Consider the following 16,865-nt stretch of genomic DNA (forward strand, 5'->3'; position numbering starts at 1 on the left):
CTGCTTCAGTTTCCTCTGATGGCAAAACCACCATTCACAGAGGGTGCCTTGAACCAGAGTTTAGCATTTTTTCTGTTTTCTGCCAAGAGGACAGAGCCAAGGAGAGGACAGAGGACCAGGAGACAGAAGGAGAAAAGAGCAGATATGATGGGCAGGCCCCCTTGCCTGAAGAAATGCTGCTTCCGCCATCTGGTATGACTGTAGGCAGATGTGACACTTGTGCATTTTGAGTGCATCTGCCCTATGGATCGAGGCATAGGTTTTACTCTTTGGCTCAGGCCTTTAGATTATCAGGGAAGTGCCAGAGTAGCAGATTTTCCTTCTACTTTTCCAAGAGGGAGAGTAGTAGTGAGAAAGACAAATATTGACAGACCCTGCTTCTTGGGTCCAGTTTGCCCTGCTTAGGAGTTCTTCCTCTGATGGCGGGATCGACCTACCTGACGGCAGTGATCACCACATTGCGCTTTGGTTCACTGTCATAGCTCACGCTCTCTAGGCCATAAACTTGGGCCAGGTCATGGATGATCCGGCGGTGGTCTCTGTTCATGGGAGGGAAGCTGTGGCTTTTCTTACTATTCTTTCCCTGTATTAAGGGAAGAGATGACAGATTGATCATATCATTCTGAAAACAAAAGGCTTACAACTAATCTTACCACACAAGAATTACACGGATCAATGAGGTGATTTTAGAGGCCCATAGCATAGAGCATTTTACTAACTGCCAAGCAAGCCTGGAGGGGTTTGGGAAGATGGGTGTTGATGCACTTCTTTCACCTACTCTGTTAGCCACAACAGTAGCAGCTGGACAGGGTTAGGGACAAAGGGTAAGTGAACCACGACTTAGATAGACAGCGTAATGGTTCTTCCTGATAGGTTCCATCACGGGGGAGTGGGTGATATTCCCCAAAAATAACTAAATAAAGACTTACAAAACAAGAAAAGATTATTTCCTTTAAAAGTATGTTCTACTTTAAAAATAATGAGTATTCAGATACAGACACACAAGCAGAGAAACACATCTGTTCGGGTTTCTTAATTAGGAGAGGAACAATGCACTCCATTTTCTCCTTCATGTTAGTATTCTGCTGGGAAGTGGTAACAGAAGGAAGGAAAGGAGGGGAATGGGAAGAGGGTAAGGAGACTGGGAAGGAAAACCACCAGCATTAAACACAGGGGCTAAAGCAGCTATCTCATCCTTACTCACAGTCCCCTCTGATGGAAGAGGGAGGGAGCCAATGCAGCGCTGGGGGCTTCTGACTAAACTCAAGACTTTTTCACTTAAAGCTACCTCCGTGACATCCCTGGCTGCCTCTAGGACAGGGGTCTCCCTCTTCTGAAGGAGTCTATCCCACTGCTCTCCGGCTATAGTCATACAACTTTTATCCTTCCCCAAGGGGACATTCCTGCCTTTAGAATTATAAAGAATCAGTGGGCTTTCCTAGCATACAATAGCCCTTCAAAGATCTGAGGGGCTAGAGTGTCTTCCTAAGTGTCCCACACAGTCACTCAACTATCACTATTGAGACCCTTCACCCAGAGTTTCTTCATCCATTCGTAGGCATTTAGCCAGTATTTTTCTTTTCTTTTTTTTTTTTTTGAGACAGGATCTGAAGCTGGAGATTCAAGCTGGAGTATAGTGGCTCTACCTCAGCTTACTGCAGCCTTGACCTCCCGGGCTTAAGCAATCCTCCTTCCTCAGCCCCCTGAGTAGCTGGGAGTACAGGTGTGCACCACCACACCTGGCTAATTTTTTATTTTTTGTAGAGACAGGGTTTTGCCATGTTGCCCAGGCTGGTCGCGAACTCCTGGACTCAAGTGATCCGCCTGCTGCCTCAGCCTCCCAAAGTGCTGGGATTACAGGTGTGTGCCACCACGCCTGGCCCTTACTGACAGCTGACTGCAGATCTTTTCTTTCCTTCTTTTTCCTTTTTTTTTTTTTGAGACGGAGTTTCACTCTTGTTGCCCAGGCTGGAGTGCAGTGGCAGAATCTCCGCTCACAGCAACCTCCACCTCCTGGGTTCAAGGAATTCTCCTGCCTCAGTCTTGCAAGTAGCTGGGATAACAGGTGCCCGCCACCACACCCAGCTAATTTTTATATTTTTAGTAGAGACGGGGTTTTGTCACGTTGGCCAGGCTGATCTAGAACTCCTGACCTCAGGTGATCTGCCCGCCTCGGCCTCCCAAAGTGCTGGGATTACAGGCCTGAGACACTGCGCCTGGCCGACTGTAGATCTTTTCTGCAGTCAACTGTCCTGAACCAGGACAGGCTTCCACAGATGGTATAATGGCTGTGTTTTGAGACAGATAAGGATCCTTGAAGAAGTTGTGACTTTTTCCTACAACTACTCTGGGTTGACAGTGTTTCCAGGACTTGATTTTTTTTTTTTTTTTTTTTCATCAAGCTGGCCTTAGAGAAATGTCCAGTGGGATGTTTCCACTTCAACCTTATTCACGGCCTCCACGAGGGTTTCCATTTCCTTCTCAACGTCACTGACAAACTTTAAGTCCTTCCTGAAATGAGAAATCACCGCAGTTACTTTTGTCTGTCCCTGCCCTTCTGAGAACGCCTTTCACCCATCCTCTCCCTGTAAAGTGGAGACAATAGACAATGCTGGCAGGAAAACTGCAGAGATGAGGAATTGTCAGAAAACAGAAGGATGACTGTGATGGAAGAAAGAACAAAAGAGAAAAATGTAAGAAATGAGAAGATGAAAGGAGAAATAGCCACTGGAGGGCCAGGGACTCCAGGAGAAAAATAAGAGCTGTTACAGCTCCAAGTGAGAACTCGTGCAAATGTGAGACTCAGGTGGACAGAGGCGGAATGAAGCCCAGAGATCCTCCAATTTAGTCTAGTCTAGCCCTTTGGAGGCCCAAACTCTTAGCACCGCCCCATCCAAACTCTTACCTCAAACCTACCCCAAGTTCAGTTCTTTAAGGGGACAGTTTTGAAAAACCAAGAGAAGGATATTTATTAAACAGCATGTAATCTTTTATAATAGATAAACAAACAAACTTGAACTGGCTTAATCATAGGAGGAGCACATATTAGTTATGACATCTCAAAAGACCAAACCCTCTGACAAGCCACAATTAAGAAAGCAGGGAACAAGTTACATACCTGGCATCTTCTTTCAAACTATCACTGAATTTTGATCCTGAAGAACGTATATTGAAAGGATCGGAATCCTCACTGATATGAAACGCCTCTGCTAATCTCCTGAAAGGGAGAGACAGGTATGCAAATAAAAGGAGTGGGAGGGAAACTATCTTACAGTAACACTGAGTGCCTACTATATCCTAAATTCTTTATGCATTATTTATCTCTATTTCAGTAAACTGATTAAGGAAAGAATAACAACAACTTGGGATATGAGGTGGTATTCATAAAAGAAGGTAAACAAAACAGATCTATAAGGATCTGAGTGAGTCATAGGCTGAACACTGGGGACTTAGATTATTTGGGGAAGAGGATTTTGCAGGTGTGGGATGGTCTGAGAATGGTCAATGGGGGATGACTTTCTCTGAGGCTTAGTTTAAAGATAAAGTACACAAAATAGACATACAAATGTTAAAATTAATATAGAAATATGAAAAGTAAAGAATTCCATTAACATATGCACGTCATTTTTATACATTTCTTGGCTGGGTGCAGTGGCTCACACCTGTAATCCTAGGACTTTGGGAGGCCAAGGCAGGTGGATCACTTGAGGCCAGGAGTTCGAGACCAGCCTGGCCAACATGGTGAAACCCCATCTCTCCTAAAAATACCAAATTTAGCTGGTGTGGTGGCGCATGCCTGTAATCCTAGTTGCTAGGAGGCTGAGGCATGAGAATCGCTTGAACCCAGGAAAAAGAGGTTGTGGTGAGCCGAGATTGCGCCACTGTGCTCCAGGGCAACACAGCGAGACTCTAAAATAATAATAATAATAAAAAATAATACATTTCTTTATTTTTTTACTTTTATTGACCAATTGTTATTGCTTCATATTTATGAAGCACAGTTTGATGTTTCGGTACATATATACTATGCTGTATAATGACCAAATCAGTGTATTAGGCATATCCATCACCTTATTATTTCTTTGTGGTGAAAATATACAGAAGCCTCTTTTCTAGCTATTTTGTAATATACTACACCTTACTGTTAACCGTCATCACCCCAGTGTGCCACAGAACACCAGAACTTAGGCCAGGTGCAGTGGCTCATGACTGTAATCCCAGCACTTTGGGAGGCCGAGGCAGGCGGATCACCTGAAGTCGGGAGTTTGAGACCAGCCTGACCAATATGGAGAAACCTCGTCTCTACTAAAAATACAAAAATTAGTCAGGCGTGTGGTGCATGCCTGTAATCCCAGCTACTCGGGAGGCTGAGGCAGGAGAATCACTTGAACTTGGGAGGTGGAGGTTGCAGTGAGCTGAGATAGCGCCATTGCACTCCAGCCTGGGCAACAAGAGCAAAACTCCTCCTCCAAAAAACAAAAACAACAACAACAAAAACATACACTGGAACTTATTACTACCATCTATTTGTAACTTTGTATCCACTGACCAATCTCTCCTCATCCTCCCCTTTCCACCCCGTCCCTCTTCTCAGTCAGATAACCACTATTCTACTCTCTGCTTCTATATTAATTTTTAAAAAAATATTCTACATATGAATGAGATCATGTGGTATCTGTCGTTCTGTGTCTGGTTTATTTCACTTAACATGTCCTCCAGGTTCATCCATGTTGCTGCAAATGAGAGGGTTTCATTTTTTTTATGGCCGAAGAATATTCCATTCTATATATATATACCCATTTTCTTTATCCATTCAGCCATGTTGGCCACTTGAGTTGATTTCATATCTTGGCTATTGTAAATAGTGCTGCAACAAATGTGAGAGTATAGGTATCTCTACAGATTTGATTTCCTCTGTACAGATACCAAGGAATAGGATTGTTGGATCATATGGTAGTTCTATTTTTTATTTTTTTTGAGACGGAGTCTCGCTCTGTCACCCAGGCTGGAGTGCAGTGGCCGGATCTCAGCTCACTGCAAGCTCCTCCTCCCAGGTTTACACCATTCTCCTGCCTCAGCCTCCCGAGTAGCTGGGACTACAGGCGCCCGCCACCTCGCCCGGCTAGTTTTTTTGTATTTTTTTTTTAGTAGAGACGGGGTTTCACCGTGTTAGCCAGGATGGTCTCGATCTCCTGACCTCGTGATCCGCCTGTCTCGGCCTCCCAAAGTGCTGGGATTGCAGGCTTGAGCCACCGTGCCTGGCCGGTAGTTCTATTTTTAATGTGAGGAAATTCCATACTATTTTCCGTAGTGGCTGTACTAATTTATAATCCCACCAGAGTGTATAAGTGTTCCCTTTTTTCTAATTGTTTTTTTGAGGCTGGGTCTGGCTCTTGTAGCCCAGGCTGGAGTGCAGTGGTATGATCTCAGCTCACTATAAATTTCTGGGCTTAAGCCGTCCTCCCACCTCAAGTTCTCCAGTAGCTGGAACTATAAGTGTGCCACCATGCCTGGCTAATTTTTGTATTTTTTGTAGAGACAGGGTTTTGCTATGTTGCCCAGGCTGGTCTTGAACTCCAGAGCTCAAGTGATCTGCCGGCCTCAGCCACCCAAATGCTGGGATTATGGGCATGAGCCGCTGTGCCCGGCCCCTTTTTTCACTATAACATTTTTCTCTATGTGTATATATATATGTATATATTTTTGGAGATGGAGTCTTGCTCTTGTTGCCCAGGCTGGAGTACAATGGTGCGATCTTTGCTCACTGCAACCTCTGCCTCCCGGATTCAAGTGATTCTCCTGCCTCAGTCTCCCAAATAGCTGGAATTACAGGCGCCCGCAACCATGCCCAGCTAATTTTTGTATTTTCAGTAGAGACGGGGTTTCAACATGTTGGCCAGGCTGGTCTTGAATTCCCAACCTCAGGTGATCCGTCTGCCTCGGCCTCCCAAAGTGCTGGGATTACAGGTGTGGGCCACTGTGCCCAGTCTTTCTCTATAATTTTAAGTAGCTGCCATTATTATATACAAAATTGTCTCACCCCCCCAAAAAATAAGAATGTGAGGTAACGCATATGCTAATTAGCTTTATTTAGCCATTCCACAATGTATACATACACATCATGCTGTATTACCATAAATATATACCATTTTTATTTAATAAAAAAATTTTAAAAACTTTGTTTCTTTGCCTCTCCCCAGCATTATCTTGTTAGCATTTCTCATATTATTATTTTGTTTTCCCACTTAACTGTTTTCATAGCTCACAGTCTTCTAATTATGTATAACCCATATTTTAATCATTTCCCATTTAGTGGAACTTTAACAGTTCCCCAGTTTCTCAACATTATATAGGACACAATTAATATCTCTGTGCAAAAAGCTTTGAAAATGTTTCCAGTTGTGGGGTACACGGAGTGGACATAAGACTCTTGATCAATGTGGAGTAAGTGGTCTCCAGAATTGCCACTTTGTGCCCTAGCCATCAGTGTCTGAATCTCATGGCACCTCACCAACACTCAGTTATTTTATTTTTTTAAAGATAGATTTCAGCTTAGCACTTAGTACAATTTTCATTTACACTGTACCAGGAATCACTTACAAGCTTAGTGCCCACAATAATCTGGTTCACATTGCTAGGCTTCCAAAGAGGCTTACTTTTCAAATTTTCATGAGAACTTCTAGGGGAAGATCTTTTGATGTTTTGGTTAGTTGGCCACTAATACAAATTTAAACACCAATAAAACCTGTCTGTGGGCTGAATTTGGCCTGCTAGTTTTTTATTTCTACAACAGAGATATACACACATACATATATGCACAGGTGTATGTGTGTATATATGTGTGTGTATAAATAGATACAACTTTAGGTGGAATTTTCTTTAAATTTGCATTTTTTTCTCTTAGGCTTGTGTGTATTTATGAAAGAATCTATATAGTAAGGGTCATTATGTCATCACCAAGATTGAGGAGAAATTCAAAAGGCTTTCAAAAATACCTAGTTTTAATCAATAACATTTACTGAGTACGTACTATGTGCCAAGCTCTTGTGCCAAGAGTTTTATGAGTATCATTTTTAATTTTAATGTATTAATCCTCACAACAACTCTGGAAGGTAAATACTGTTATTGTCATCATTTCTAGATTTTTAAGAAACCTAAGGCTTACAGACAATATGTGACTTTCCCAAGGTCTCACAGCTAAGTGATTTGTGAAGCTAGGATTCAAATCCAGACAATCTGACTCTAGATCTCTGGCTCTAACTAGTATACAATATGTCTTTCAACCACCAAAAGTATATTTCCATGTTTGGAGACCCTTCTGTGTATTCACTATAGCATTTCTGAATACCTAGGACTCCTAATTTACATTCTGCAGCTGAGAACACTGACTGATGGTTCCTAAAGGGCAAGGGTTTTGAACAGCACTCACTACAAAGTTATTGTAAGGGTCAAACCAAGGAAAATTTGGACAGCACTACTAGTCATCATATTACCTCTACACAATACGTAAAGAGGTACTATTAAAATTGTTGAAAGTCAAACTTCAAGGTAAAATAGGGCTATACTTTGTCTGCATTTGTCTAACATTTTATCTTAAACAAATTTCAAGGACAAGTTATGATAATATTACAATAAACTTCCGTATACCCTTCACCTAAATTCTTCAATTATTAGCATTTTGCAGGGCTATTCAATTTAATCAATCTTTGCTAGAATCAGAAAGTTTGCCAGTCATTGAATAAATGCCTCTTGACCTGATAGCGTATCCTCAAATAACTTACTTCAGACATCATATTTAATGGTGAAATACTTAAAGTTTTCCCCAAGAGATGGAGGATTAGTCAGGAATATCTATCTATCTATCTATCTATCTATCTATCTATCTATCTATCTATCTATCTATTTTTTTGTGAGACCCAGTCTTGCTCTGTTGCCTAGGCTGGAGTGTGGTGGCGTGATCTCGGCTCACTGCAACCTCTGCCTCCCAGATTCAAGCAATTCTCTTGCCTCAGTCTCCTCAGTAGCTGGGACCACAGGTGTCCGCTACCACGCCTGTTAATTTTTGTATTTTCAGTAGAGACAGGGTTTCACCATGTTGGCCAGGCTGGTCTCCAACTCTTGACTTCAAGTGATCCGCCCGCCTCAGCCTCCCAAAGTGCTGGGATTACAGGCATGAGCCACCATGCCCGGTCAAGGAATATCTATTATTACCACCTTCCATTCAACAATATACTGAAGGCCCTAGCCAGTGCAACGACGTAAGAAGAAGAAATAAAAGTTAAGAATTGGAAAGAAGGAAAAAAGATAAAAGAAAAAAGAAAAGAAAAAACAGGAATTGAAATTAAATTACTATCATTAGAAGACATGATTGTATATATGCAAAATCCAAAAGAATCTACAATATCAGAAGTAAGTGAATTTAGTAAGGTTGCTAAATAAGTCAATAAATATCAATTGTATTTCTAAATACCAGCAACAAACAATTAGAAAATACCAATTTAGGCCGGGTGCGGTGGCTCACACCTGTAAACCCAGCACTTTGGAAGGCTGAGGCAGGAGGATTGCTTGAGCCCAGGAATGTGAGACCAGCCTGGCCAAAATAGTGAGATGCTATCTCTACAAAAAAAAACAAAACAAACAAACAAACAAAAACCAAAAAAATTAGCTGGATGTGGTACAAAAAATCTAAAAATTATTAGCTGGGTGTGGTGGCATGCACCTGCAGTTCCAGCTACTTGGGAGGTGAGGTGGGAGGATCACTTGAACCCAGGAGGTAGAGGCTGCAGTGAGCTGTAATTGTGCCATTGCACTCCAGCCTGGGAGACAGAGTGAGACGCTGTATCCAAAAAAAAAAAAAAAAGTCAAGCCATTCATAGAATTTTTTCTGCCTTATCTGTGATGTATTTTTATGCCTGCTGAAGCATATAAACATCTTCTGTAACACATTTCTAAAATGAGCATTTGCTTTAAAATGAAGGCCTTGTAATTTGCATTTTTTCTTGAGGATGTCAACCTGGTCAAAAACAAAATAAACAAAACCCTTGTCACATTACATAATAATAATTTAAAAAAAATTAAAAGTTGGCCAGGCGTGGTGTCTCACACTTGTAATCCCAGCACTTTGGGAGGCCGAGGTGGGTGGATCATGAGGTCAGGAGATTGAGATCCTGGCTAACATGGTGAAATCCCGTCTCTACTAAAAATACAAAAAATTAGCCGGGTGTGGTGGCGGGCACCTGTAGTCCCAGTTACTTGGGAGGCTGAGGCAGGAGGATGGCGTGATCCTGGGAGGTGGAGCTTGCAGTGAGCCGAGATCACGCCACTGCACTCCAGCCTGGGTGACAGAGCGAGACTCCGTCTCAAAAAAAAAAAAAAAACAAAAAAAAAATTACAAGTAATACAAGGAGAAAACCCATCTATAGCAGCATCAAAAATCAAGAAACAAATCTACTGACAGAACACAAAATCTATATATACAAAACATAAAGTATCATTGAGAGAAATCAAAGACGACATGAAATGCAAGAATACACCCTCCTCATGGATTAGAAAATTCAATGCTGTAAGGATTGCAAATTGACCTACAAGTTAAATAACAACTCAGTCAAAATCCCAGCAGGTTTCTTGCGTATATATTATAAGAAGTCAATTGTGAAATATAAGTGGATATGGGCTGGGTGCAGTAGCTCATGCTTATAATCCCAGCACTTTGGGGGGCCAAGGTAGGAGGTTTGCTTGAGCCAGAAGTTTGAGACCATCCTGGTCAACACAGTAAAACCCCATGTTTACAACAACAAAAAAAAAAAAAAAAAAAAAGAAAAACTTAGCCGGTCGTAGTGGCGTGTGTGCCTATAGTTCACCTATTGTGGAGGCTGAGGCACAAGGATCCCTTGAGCCCAGGAGTTCAAGGGTGCAGTGAACTATGATTGGGTGACAGAGGAAGGTCCTATCTCAATAAATAAATGAAAAAGACATTAAGTTGAAATGTAAAGGGCTAAGAATAAAGAATAATCAAAGACAATATTGAAGAGGAGTCATGGTTGAGGATATATACTACCAGGTATTAAGACTTGTTATAAAGGCACAGTAATTAAGACAGTGTGATACTAGTGCAGTTGAACACGATGAGCTCAGAAATAGACTCACATACATATATTTGATATATTTTTATTTATTTTATTTTATTTTTTGACACGGAGTCTCACACTGTTGCCCAGGCTGGAGTGCAGTGGCATGATCTCGGCTCACTGCAAGCTCCGCCTCCCGGGTTCATGCCATTCTCCTGACTCAGCCTCCCGAGTAGCTGGGACTACAGGCGCCCGCCACCATGCCCGGCTAATTTTTTGTATTTTTTAGTAGAGACGGGGTTTCACTGTGTTAACCAGGATGGTCTCGATCTCCTGACCTCGTGATCCACCCACCTCAGCCTCCCAAAGTGCTGGGATTACAGGCTTGAGCCACCGTGCCCAGCCTATTTTTGTTTTTGTTTTTTGAGACAGGGTTTCACTCTGTCACCAAGAGTATAGTCCAGGCTGGTGATCACGGCTCACTGTACCCTTAGCCTCGCAGGTTCAAGCAATCCTCCCACCTCAGCCTCCCAAGTAGCTGGGACTACAGGTACGTACCACCACACCTGGCTAATTTTGTTTTATTTTTTGTAGAGATGAGATTTTGCAAGTTGCCCAGGCTTATAGGTGATTTATGACAGAGATGGCACTGCAGAGTGCTGGGAAAAGGACAATCTTGGTACTTGTCAAATGGATATTCGCATGGAAAAAAGCTGAATTGTAAACTCTCCTTATCCATACTCAAAAAAATCGGTACAGGTCAACTGTAGATTTAAAATGTGAAAGGTAAAATAATACACTTTCTAGACAGTAACAGAATATCATCATGGCCTCAGGATGACAAATTTTTCTAAATAGGACATGAAAAGTGCTTATTAAGAAACTCAAATAAACTGGACAATATTAACATTAAAAATTTCTGTTTATCAAAAGACATCAAGAGTTCTTTAGCTTCTGGGATAAAAAGAAGGTATCAAGAGAGTAAAAAATGAAGGTACAGAGTGCAACAAAGTACTCACAATGTATACAGAAAGCCAACAAAGGACTCATATTCAGAATACATAAATAATTCCTACTAATCAATACAAAAGAGCACAAAAAAGCAAAGGACTTGTACAGGCACTTCAAAAATGAGGCTATCCAATGGCCAGTAACTATAAGAAAGGTGCTCAATCTCTTAAGTCATCAGGAAAAAAGAAATTAAAAGCTCAATGACATCTTGTTACACACATCTACAAAATGGCTAAAATTAAAAAGACTGACAATTCTAAGTGCTGCCAAAAATGTACAGCAATGGGAATTATCCTTTGCTGGTGGGAGTGTAATTTGGTACAATCACTTTGGACACTGGCAGACTCTACTAAAGCTGAACATATGTAAACCCTATTAATCAGCAATTCTACTTCTGGCTTATATCCAACAGAAATGTACAGAAATATAGAGCAAAGCAAGTTTAAGAATGTTCTGGGCCGGGTGTGGTGGCTTGTAATCCCAACACTTTGGGAGGTGGAGGCAAGTGGATCACCTGAGGTCAGGAGTTTGAGACCAGCCTGGCCAACATGGTGAAACTCCATTTCTACTAAAAATATAAAAATCAGGCCGGGTGCGGTGGCCCATGCCTATAATCCCAGCACTTTGGGAGGGTGAGGTGGATGGATCATGAGGTCAGGAGATCGAGACCATCCTGGCCAACACGGTGAAACCCTGTCTCTACTAAAAATACAAAAAATTAGCCAGGTGTGGTGGCAGGCGTCTGTGGTCCCAGCTACTTGGGAGGCTGAGGCAGGAGAATGGTGTGAACCTGGGAGGCAGAGCTTGCAATGAGCCGAGATTGCGCCACTGCACTCCAGCCTGGGAGACAGAGCGAGACTTCGTCTTAAAAAAAAAAAAAAAAGCACAAAAATCAGCCAGGCATGGTGGTGTGCGCCTGTAATGCCAGCTACTCTGAAGGCTAAGGCAAGAGAATCACTTGAATCTGGGAGGCAGAGGTGGCAGTGAGCCAAGATCATGCCATTGCACTCCTGCCTGGGCGATAAGAGCAAAACTCCACCTCAAAAAACAAAAAATTCTTAACAGCTTTATTTGTAATAGTTTAATACTTAATACAAAGATATCCATTAACAGTAGAATGGGTAAATGAATAGTAATACAAAAAAAATCATGCAGGAATAAAAATGAATAAAGCATTGCTACATGCAACAACAGGAGTGAATGTCACAAAAAAGTAATGAAAGAAGCCAGACAAAAATAATACAAACTACATGATTTCATCGCCTACATAAAGTTCAAAAACTAATCTAAAAAGAAGTTAGGATAGAGGTTTTACGTTTATGTAGAGTACAAGGGACAGTTCTGGTAATTATCTTTTCACCTGAGTGCTTAATTACACAACTGTATTCATTTAGTGACGATTCACTGATCTGCACACTTCCAATCTTCACTATGTATGCTAAACTTCAATGAAAAGTTCACTAAACATTGTTTTAAACAATGAGTCAGGAAGTTGGCCAGTCCCTGAACAAGTATGCTGTGGTATGATGTTTATATCATGCCCAAAACCACACAGCTCATGTTTCTCAATATACTGAAATCACCTGAGTGATTATCCTTAAGACAATTCAATTCTTGGTAACGGCATTTCTCTTGCTCTTTGATAACAGTAAAAGACGCAGCGCAGTGCTGAGTGAATGTCTGATGTTTGAAGGGTTGCTCCCTTCCATTAATTTCACAGAGCTCAAGGGCAAGGAGATTTAAAAAGCAACTGAAACTACTTACTTTTTCCTTTCCAAGGCTGAACACTCCTCATCACACTCCAGCCTGGATACGCAAATGAAAAAAAAAAATAAAGTCAGAGTACTGGCTATACAGCTCCTATCCAGCAAGAAAAGAAAGTCTCAGTCAACCTGGAAACACAGCTGACTCTAGCCAAAGAACATTCCCTCAGGCCAGGAAGCCTGTGAGGCCACCTGCTCTTCAGTTTCCATTAGTACCCTTGCCCTAGAAATATCATTTCCCCACGGACCCCAATCCAGGGATGGCTGGATGAGGTCCCTCTCAAGGACAGGTGGGATGGCCTCTCTGTTATGGGGCCAGGAGTCCTCCAGTGGCCTCAGAGTGTTCCCTGGCTGCTCAGCCCCAAATGCTCCACAGGTGCCCCTCTTAACAGCCCAATCTCCCATTCCAGAGACAGTCACCACTCTGGGTTCTCTATTCTCACATGGGTTAAGCTAAACACACATAGGTCTCTGCTTCCTTTGGTTACTGTGAGGCCTGGAAAAGTCTCCTCTAGTCTTAGCTATCTCCTGAGTAGGATGCATTGGGGATGGAACGGATGTCTCAACATCAAATTGTCTATTGAATACTTATTATGTATGCAAGGCTCTACTATGAAGTACTGAGATAAATGAATAATCCCTGCCCTCTAATTGAAGTCTAATTGAAGAAAGAAGGCACATATATGCATTTTAAAAATTACCTGGCTTGATGAACTTCCTTTTTGGTAATTAACTTGCTGATCTCCACTGAACCTCCAAGTTGCATGTCTGTTATCTTAGAGGCCATGGAAATTGCAGCTATTCTGAAATATAAAAAAGAAAGGGAAAAAGAGGCATTGCAGTTTCACAAGAACCTCCTTATACTTGGGATACAGAAGACCTCTTTAAAAGCAAATCTAGGCCGGGTGTGGTGGCTCACGCCTGTAATTCCAGCACTTTGGGAAACTGAGGCAGGTGGCTCACCTGAAGTCAGGAGTTCAAGACCAGCCTGGCCAATATGGTGAAACCCCATCTCTACTAAAAATACAAAAACTTAGCCGGGCATGGTAGCAGGCTCCTGTGATCCCTGCTACTCAGAAGGCTGAGGCAGGAGAATCACTTGAACCTGGGAGGTGGAGGTTGCAGTGAGCCGAGATCACCCCACTGCACTCTAGCCTGGGCAACAAGAGTGAAACTCCATTTCAAAAAAAAGCAAATCTATCACATGAAAACTGGTGTGGTCTTGGAAGCCCGGCTACTATGAACTACCAACATATCTATGTCATATCTCCTCAATTACATTCAAAGCAGCTACCTGGGAAGCGATGAGGTGACTCAAACCCTCAGTATTCCCTAGAGCAACACTTGGCACTTAGTAGGTATTCAAACATAGCCAATCTGATGTGTGCATCCTCTTAAAGTCCTATATCCATGGCACCTCCCCCCATCTAACCAGATATATATAAAATATATATAAATTATAATATATATTATACATATATATAAAACCATTCATTCTCTAACATCTCCATCTCAGCACTCAGATCCCTATATGGCTACACAGGTCCCAAGACTTCAGGAAGCTGCAGAGATACCTCACAGAACAATTAGAAACCCTCACACTGGCCGGGTACGGTGGCTCAAGCCTGTAATCCCAGCACTTTGGGAGGCTGAGACGGGCGGATCACGAGGTCAGGAGATCGAGACCATCCTGGCCAACACGGTGAAACCCCATCTCTGCTAAAAAATACAAAAAACTAGCCGGGCGAAGTGGCAGGCGCCTGTAGTCCCAGCTACTTGGGAGGCTGAGGCAGGAGAATGGCGTGAACCCGGGAGGCGGAGCTTGCAGTGAGCTGAGATCCGGCCACTGCACTCCAGCCTGGGTGACAGAGCGAGACTCTGTCTCAAAAAAAAAAAAAAAAAAAAAAAACTCTCACACCAGAAAGGCACAGGGCTTAGCCCTGGCTGTGCCAATGACAAATGGTGGGATGTGAAAGCAATTCACCTAACTTCAGGACATCTTCCCTTCTTATCTCACAATGTAATACGACCAAAAGAGAGAAAAAGAGAAAGAGGAAGGAGGAAGCGGAAAAATTTAAGTTATTTTACACACCAAAGTTAGGGAAGAAAAGGTACATAAAGCAGCACTTTTTCTTTGAACTAGAGAAACTAGATTCTTAAAAATGTATGTAAGAAACTTTCTAGCCAGGTGTGGTGGTTCACTCCTGTGATCCCAGCACTTTGAGGGGCCGAGGTAGGAGACCAGCCTGGGAAACAGGGCTAGACCCCTCTCAATAAAACAAAACAAAACAAACAAAAAAACCTTTCCAGCTTTTAGAAAAGGTGCAAGGATATTATGATAAACACATGTATCTGTGCAGTGGTGTTTACAACTGATCACAACCAGTTACAGAGTTGTTTCTTCTCCACTCCCACTGATTCACTTGATTAGCTTTAAAAACAAAACACATGTATCTGTTTCACCTAGGTCACCAGTTGTTAACATTTAAGTAACACTAACCTTTGATAAGTACTAGATGCTTCAGAGCAAATCACCATCTCTTTTCTTCGTCCACATTCACACTGTAGCTCTACCTGAAGTCAGATGACATGGAACGACTTTTAGCGCACTGGAACCATGTGAATAAAGTAGTTTTCACTCTTAAATCCTCTCTTAAACCATAGCGGAGACTAGAGAGTCAGCGGGTGGCCACTCTCCAAGCTGGAAGAAGCTAACCACACATGCAAACTGACACAGTTGCTGACATGCTAGAAGTGCCCCCATCCACAATGCCCCCTTTTGGAAACCACCTCTGCTCTTCATCCTGGCTGAAGGGGCAGGCCTGGGATGAAGTTTTTACCATCAAAGACAGACGCTTGCCCTAGGCTCAACTGTGGCCTAGCCAACTCCACCTCCTCAAGGTGGCCACACTTGATCCTTTAGACCAGGCTAAACCTCCCATTTATCTGCTCTCATAGCACCCTCCACAAGGCTTAAACTACTCCCTCATGACACCACAGCCATAATTAGTTATCTAAGCAATAATTGAATATCTGTCCCATCAGGTAGTGAGGAACCATGTGTCTCTTGTTCACTAATTTATCCCTAGCACCTCATACTACGTCTTGCACAAAACACATTTATACATTTATTAAATAAATGGAGTAAACAATCAGTGTCTATTGAGAATCTGATCCAAGGGAGACACAGACTCTAGTCTGGTGGCAGTGGGTACCTGCTGAATCAAAAGGCCACACCAAGTTTGGCAGGCAGAAACCTGTGTGACTCACTCTACCTTTCCCTAACTTGTGGTTTTTGGCAACCAATGACCCCTGATTAAGATGCATGCCCAGGGGCTACTGTAGACAGTTCGGGACTCACTAGTAGCCTCAGAACCACAGTCAATGCTCCATCGGTGGCCAGAAATACCCACCTTGGCTTTACAAGCAGTCACAGGGCAGGGTGAGCTGGTATGGCAGGGTGCCATACACGGGTGACCACAGTCAGCTCTGGGGGTGGTGCAGGGCTGCTTGCAGGCCTCATCCACAAGACACTCCCCTTTGTGACAGAGTCTCTGACATTTGTGCATCCCACATGGTAGCGTGGCACCGCAGGGTAATCCGCAAGAGATATCAACCAGGTGACAGGGGATGTTGCTCCGAAACTAGGAGAGACAGAAGTAGTCAGATTCTCATCTCCATGTGGGATTTGGGGTGAGTTTTAACTTCCTCTTAAAACATTTCTGAGCTTATAGCAGGTTTTTTTTTGTTTTTGTTTTTCTGATACAGGGTTTTACTCTGTCGCCCAGGCTGGAGTGTAATGGCATGATTATGGGGCTCACGTGATCCTCCCACCTCAGTCTCCCAAGTAGCTGGAATTGCAGGTGCGTGCCACCACGCCCGGCTAATTTTTGTATTTTTTTTTTTAAGAGATGGGGTTTCACCATGTTGCCCAGGCTGGTCTCGAACTTCTGAGCGGAAGCAATCCACCTGCCTAGGCCTCCCAAAGTGCTGAGATTACAGGTGTGAGCCACTGCATCTGGCA

General features: G+C 42.7%; 1 protein-coding gene across 2 annotated transcripts in view; it reads right to left on the reverse strand.

Moving 5' to 3' along the window:
* Nucleotides 1-16,865, reverse strand: part of NFX1 (nuclear transcription factor, X-box binding 1) — an 82,066-nt gene that overhangs the window by 3,614 nt on the left and 61,587 nt on the right. For both annotated transcript variants that reach the window (XM_050760749.1, XM_050760748.1), the window contains exons 16-22: nucleotides 16,255-16,485; nucleotides 15,342-15,415; nucleotides 13,543-13,644; nucleotides 12,843-12,884; nucleotides 3,119-3,217; nucleotides 2,445-2,511; nucleotides 438-583 (exon numbers count right to left, since the gene is read on the reverse strand). In XM_050760749.1, the coding sequence (XP_050616706.1) occupies nucleotides 438-583; nucleotides 2,445-2,511; nucleotides 3,119-3,217; nucleotides 12,843-12,884; nucleotides 13,543-13,644; nucleotides 15,342-15,415; nucleotides 16,255-16,485 (761 nt within the window). The remainder of the gene's footprint in view (nucleotides 1-437; nucleotides 584-2,444; nucleotides 2,512-3,118; nucleotides 3,218-12,842; nucleotides 12,885-13,542; nucleotides 13,645-15,341; nucleotides 15,416-16,254; nucleotides 16,486-16,865) is intronic.

Source organism: Macaca thibetana, chromosome 15, assembly GCF_024542745.1.
Source record: "Macaca thibetana thibetana isolate TM-01 chromosome 15, ASM2454274v1, whole genome shotgun sequence".
NCBI lineage: Eukaryota > Metazoa > Chordata > Mammalia > Primates > Cercopithecidae > Macaca > Macaca thibetana.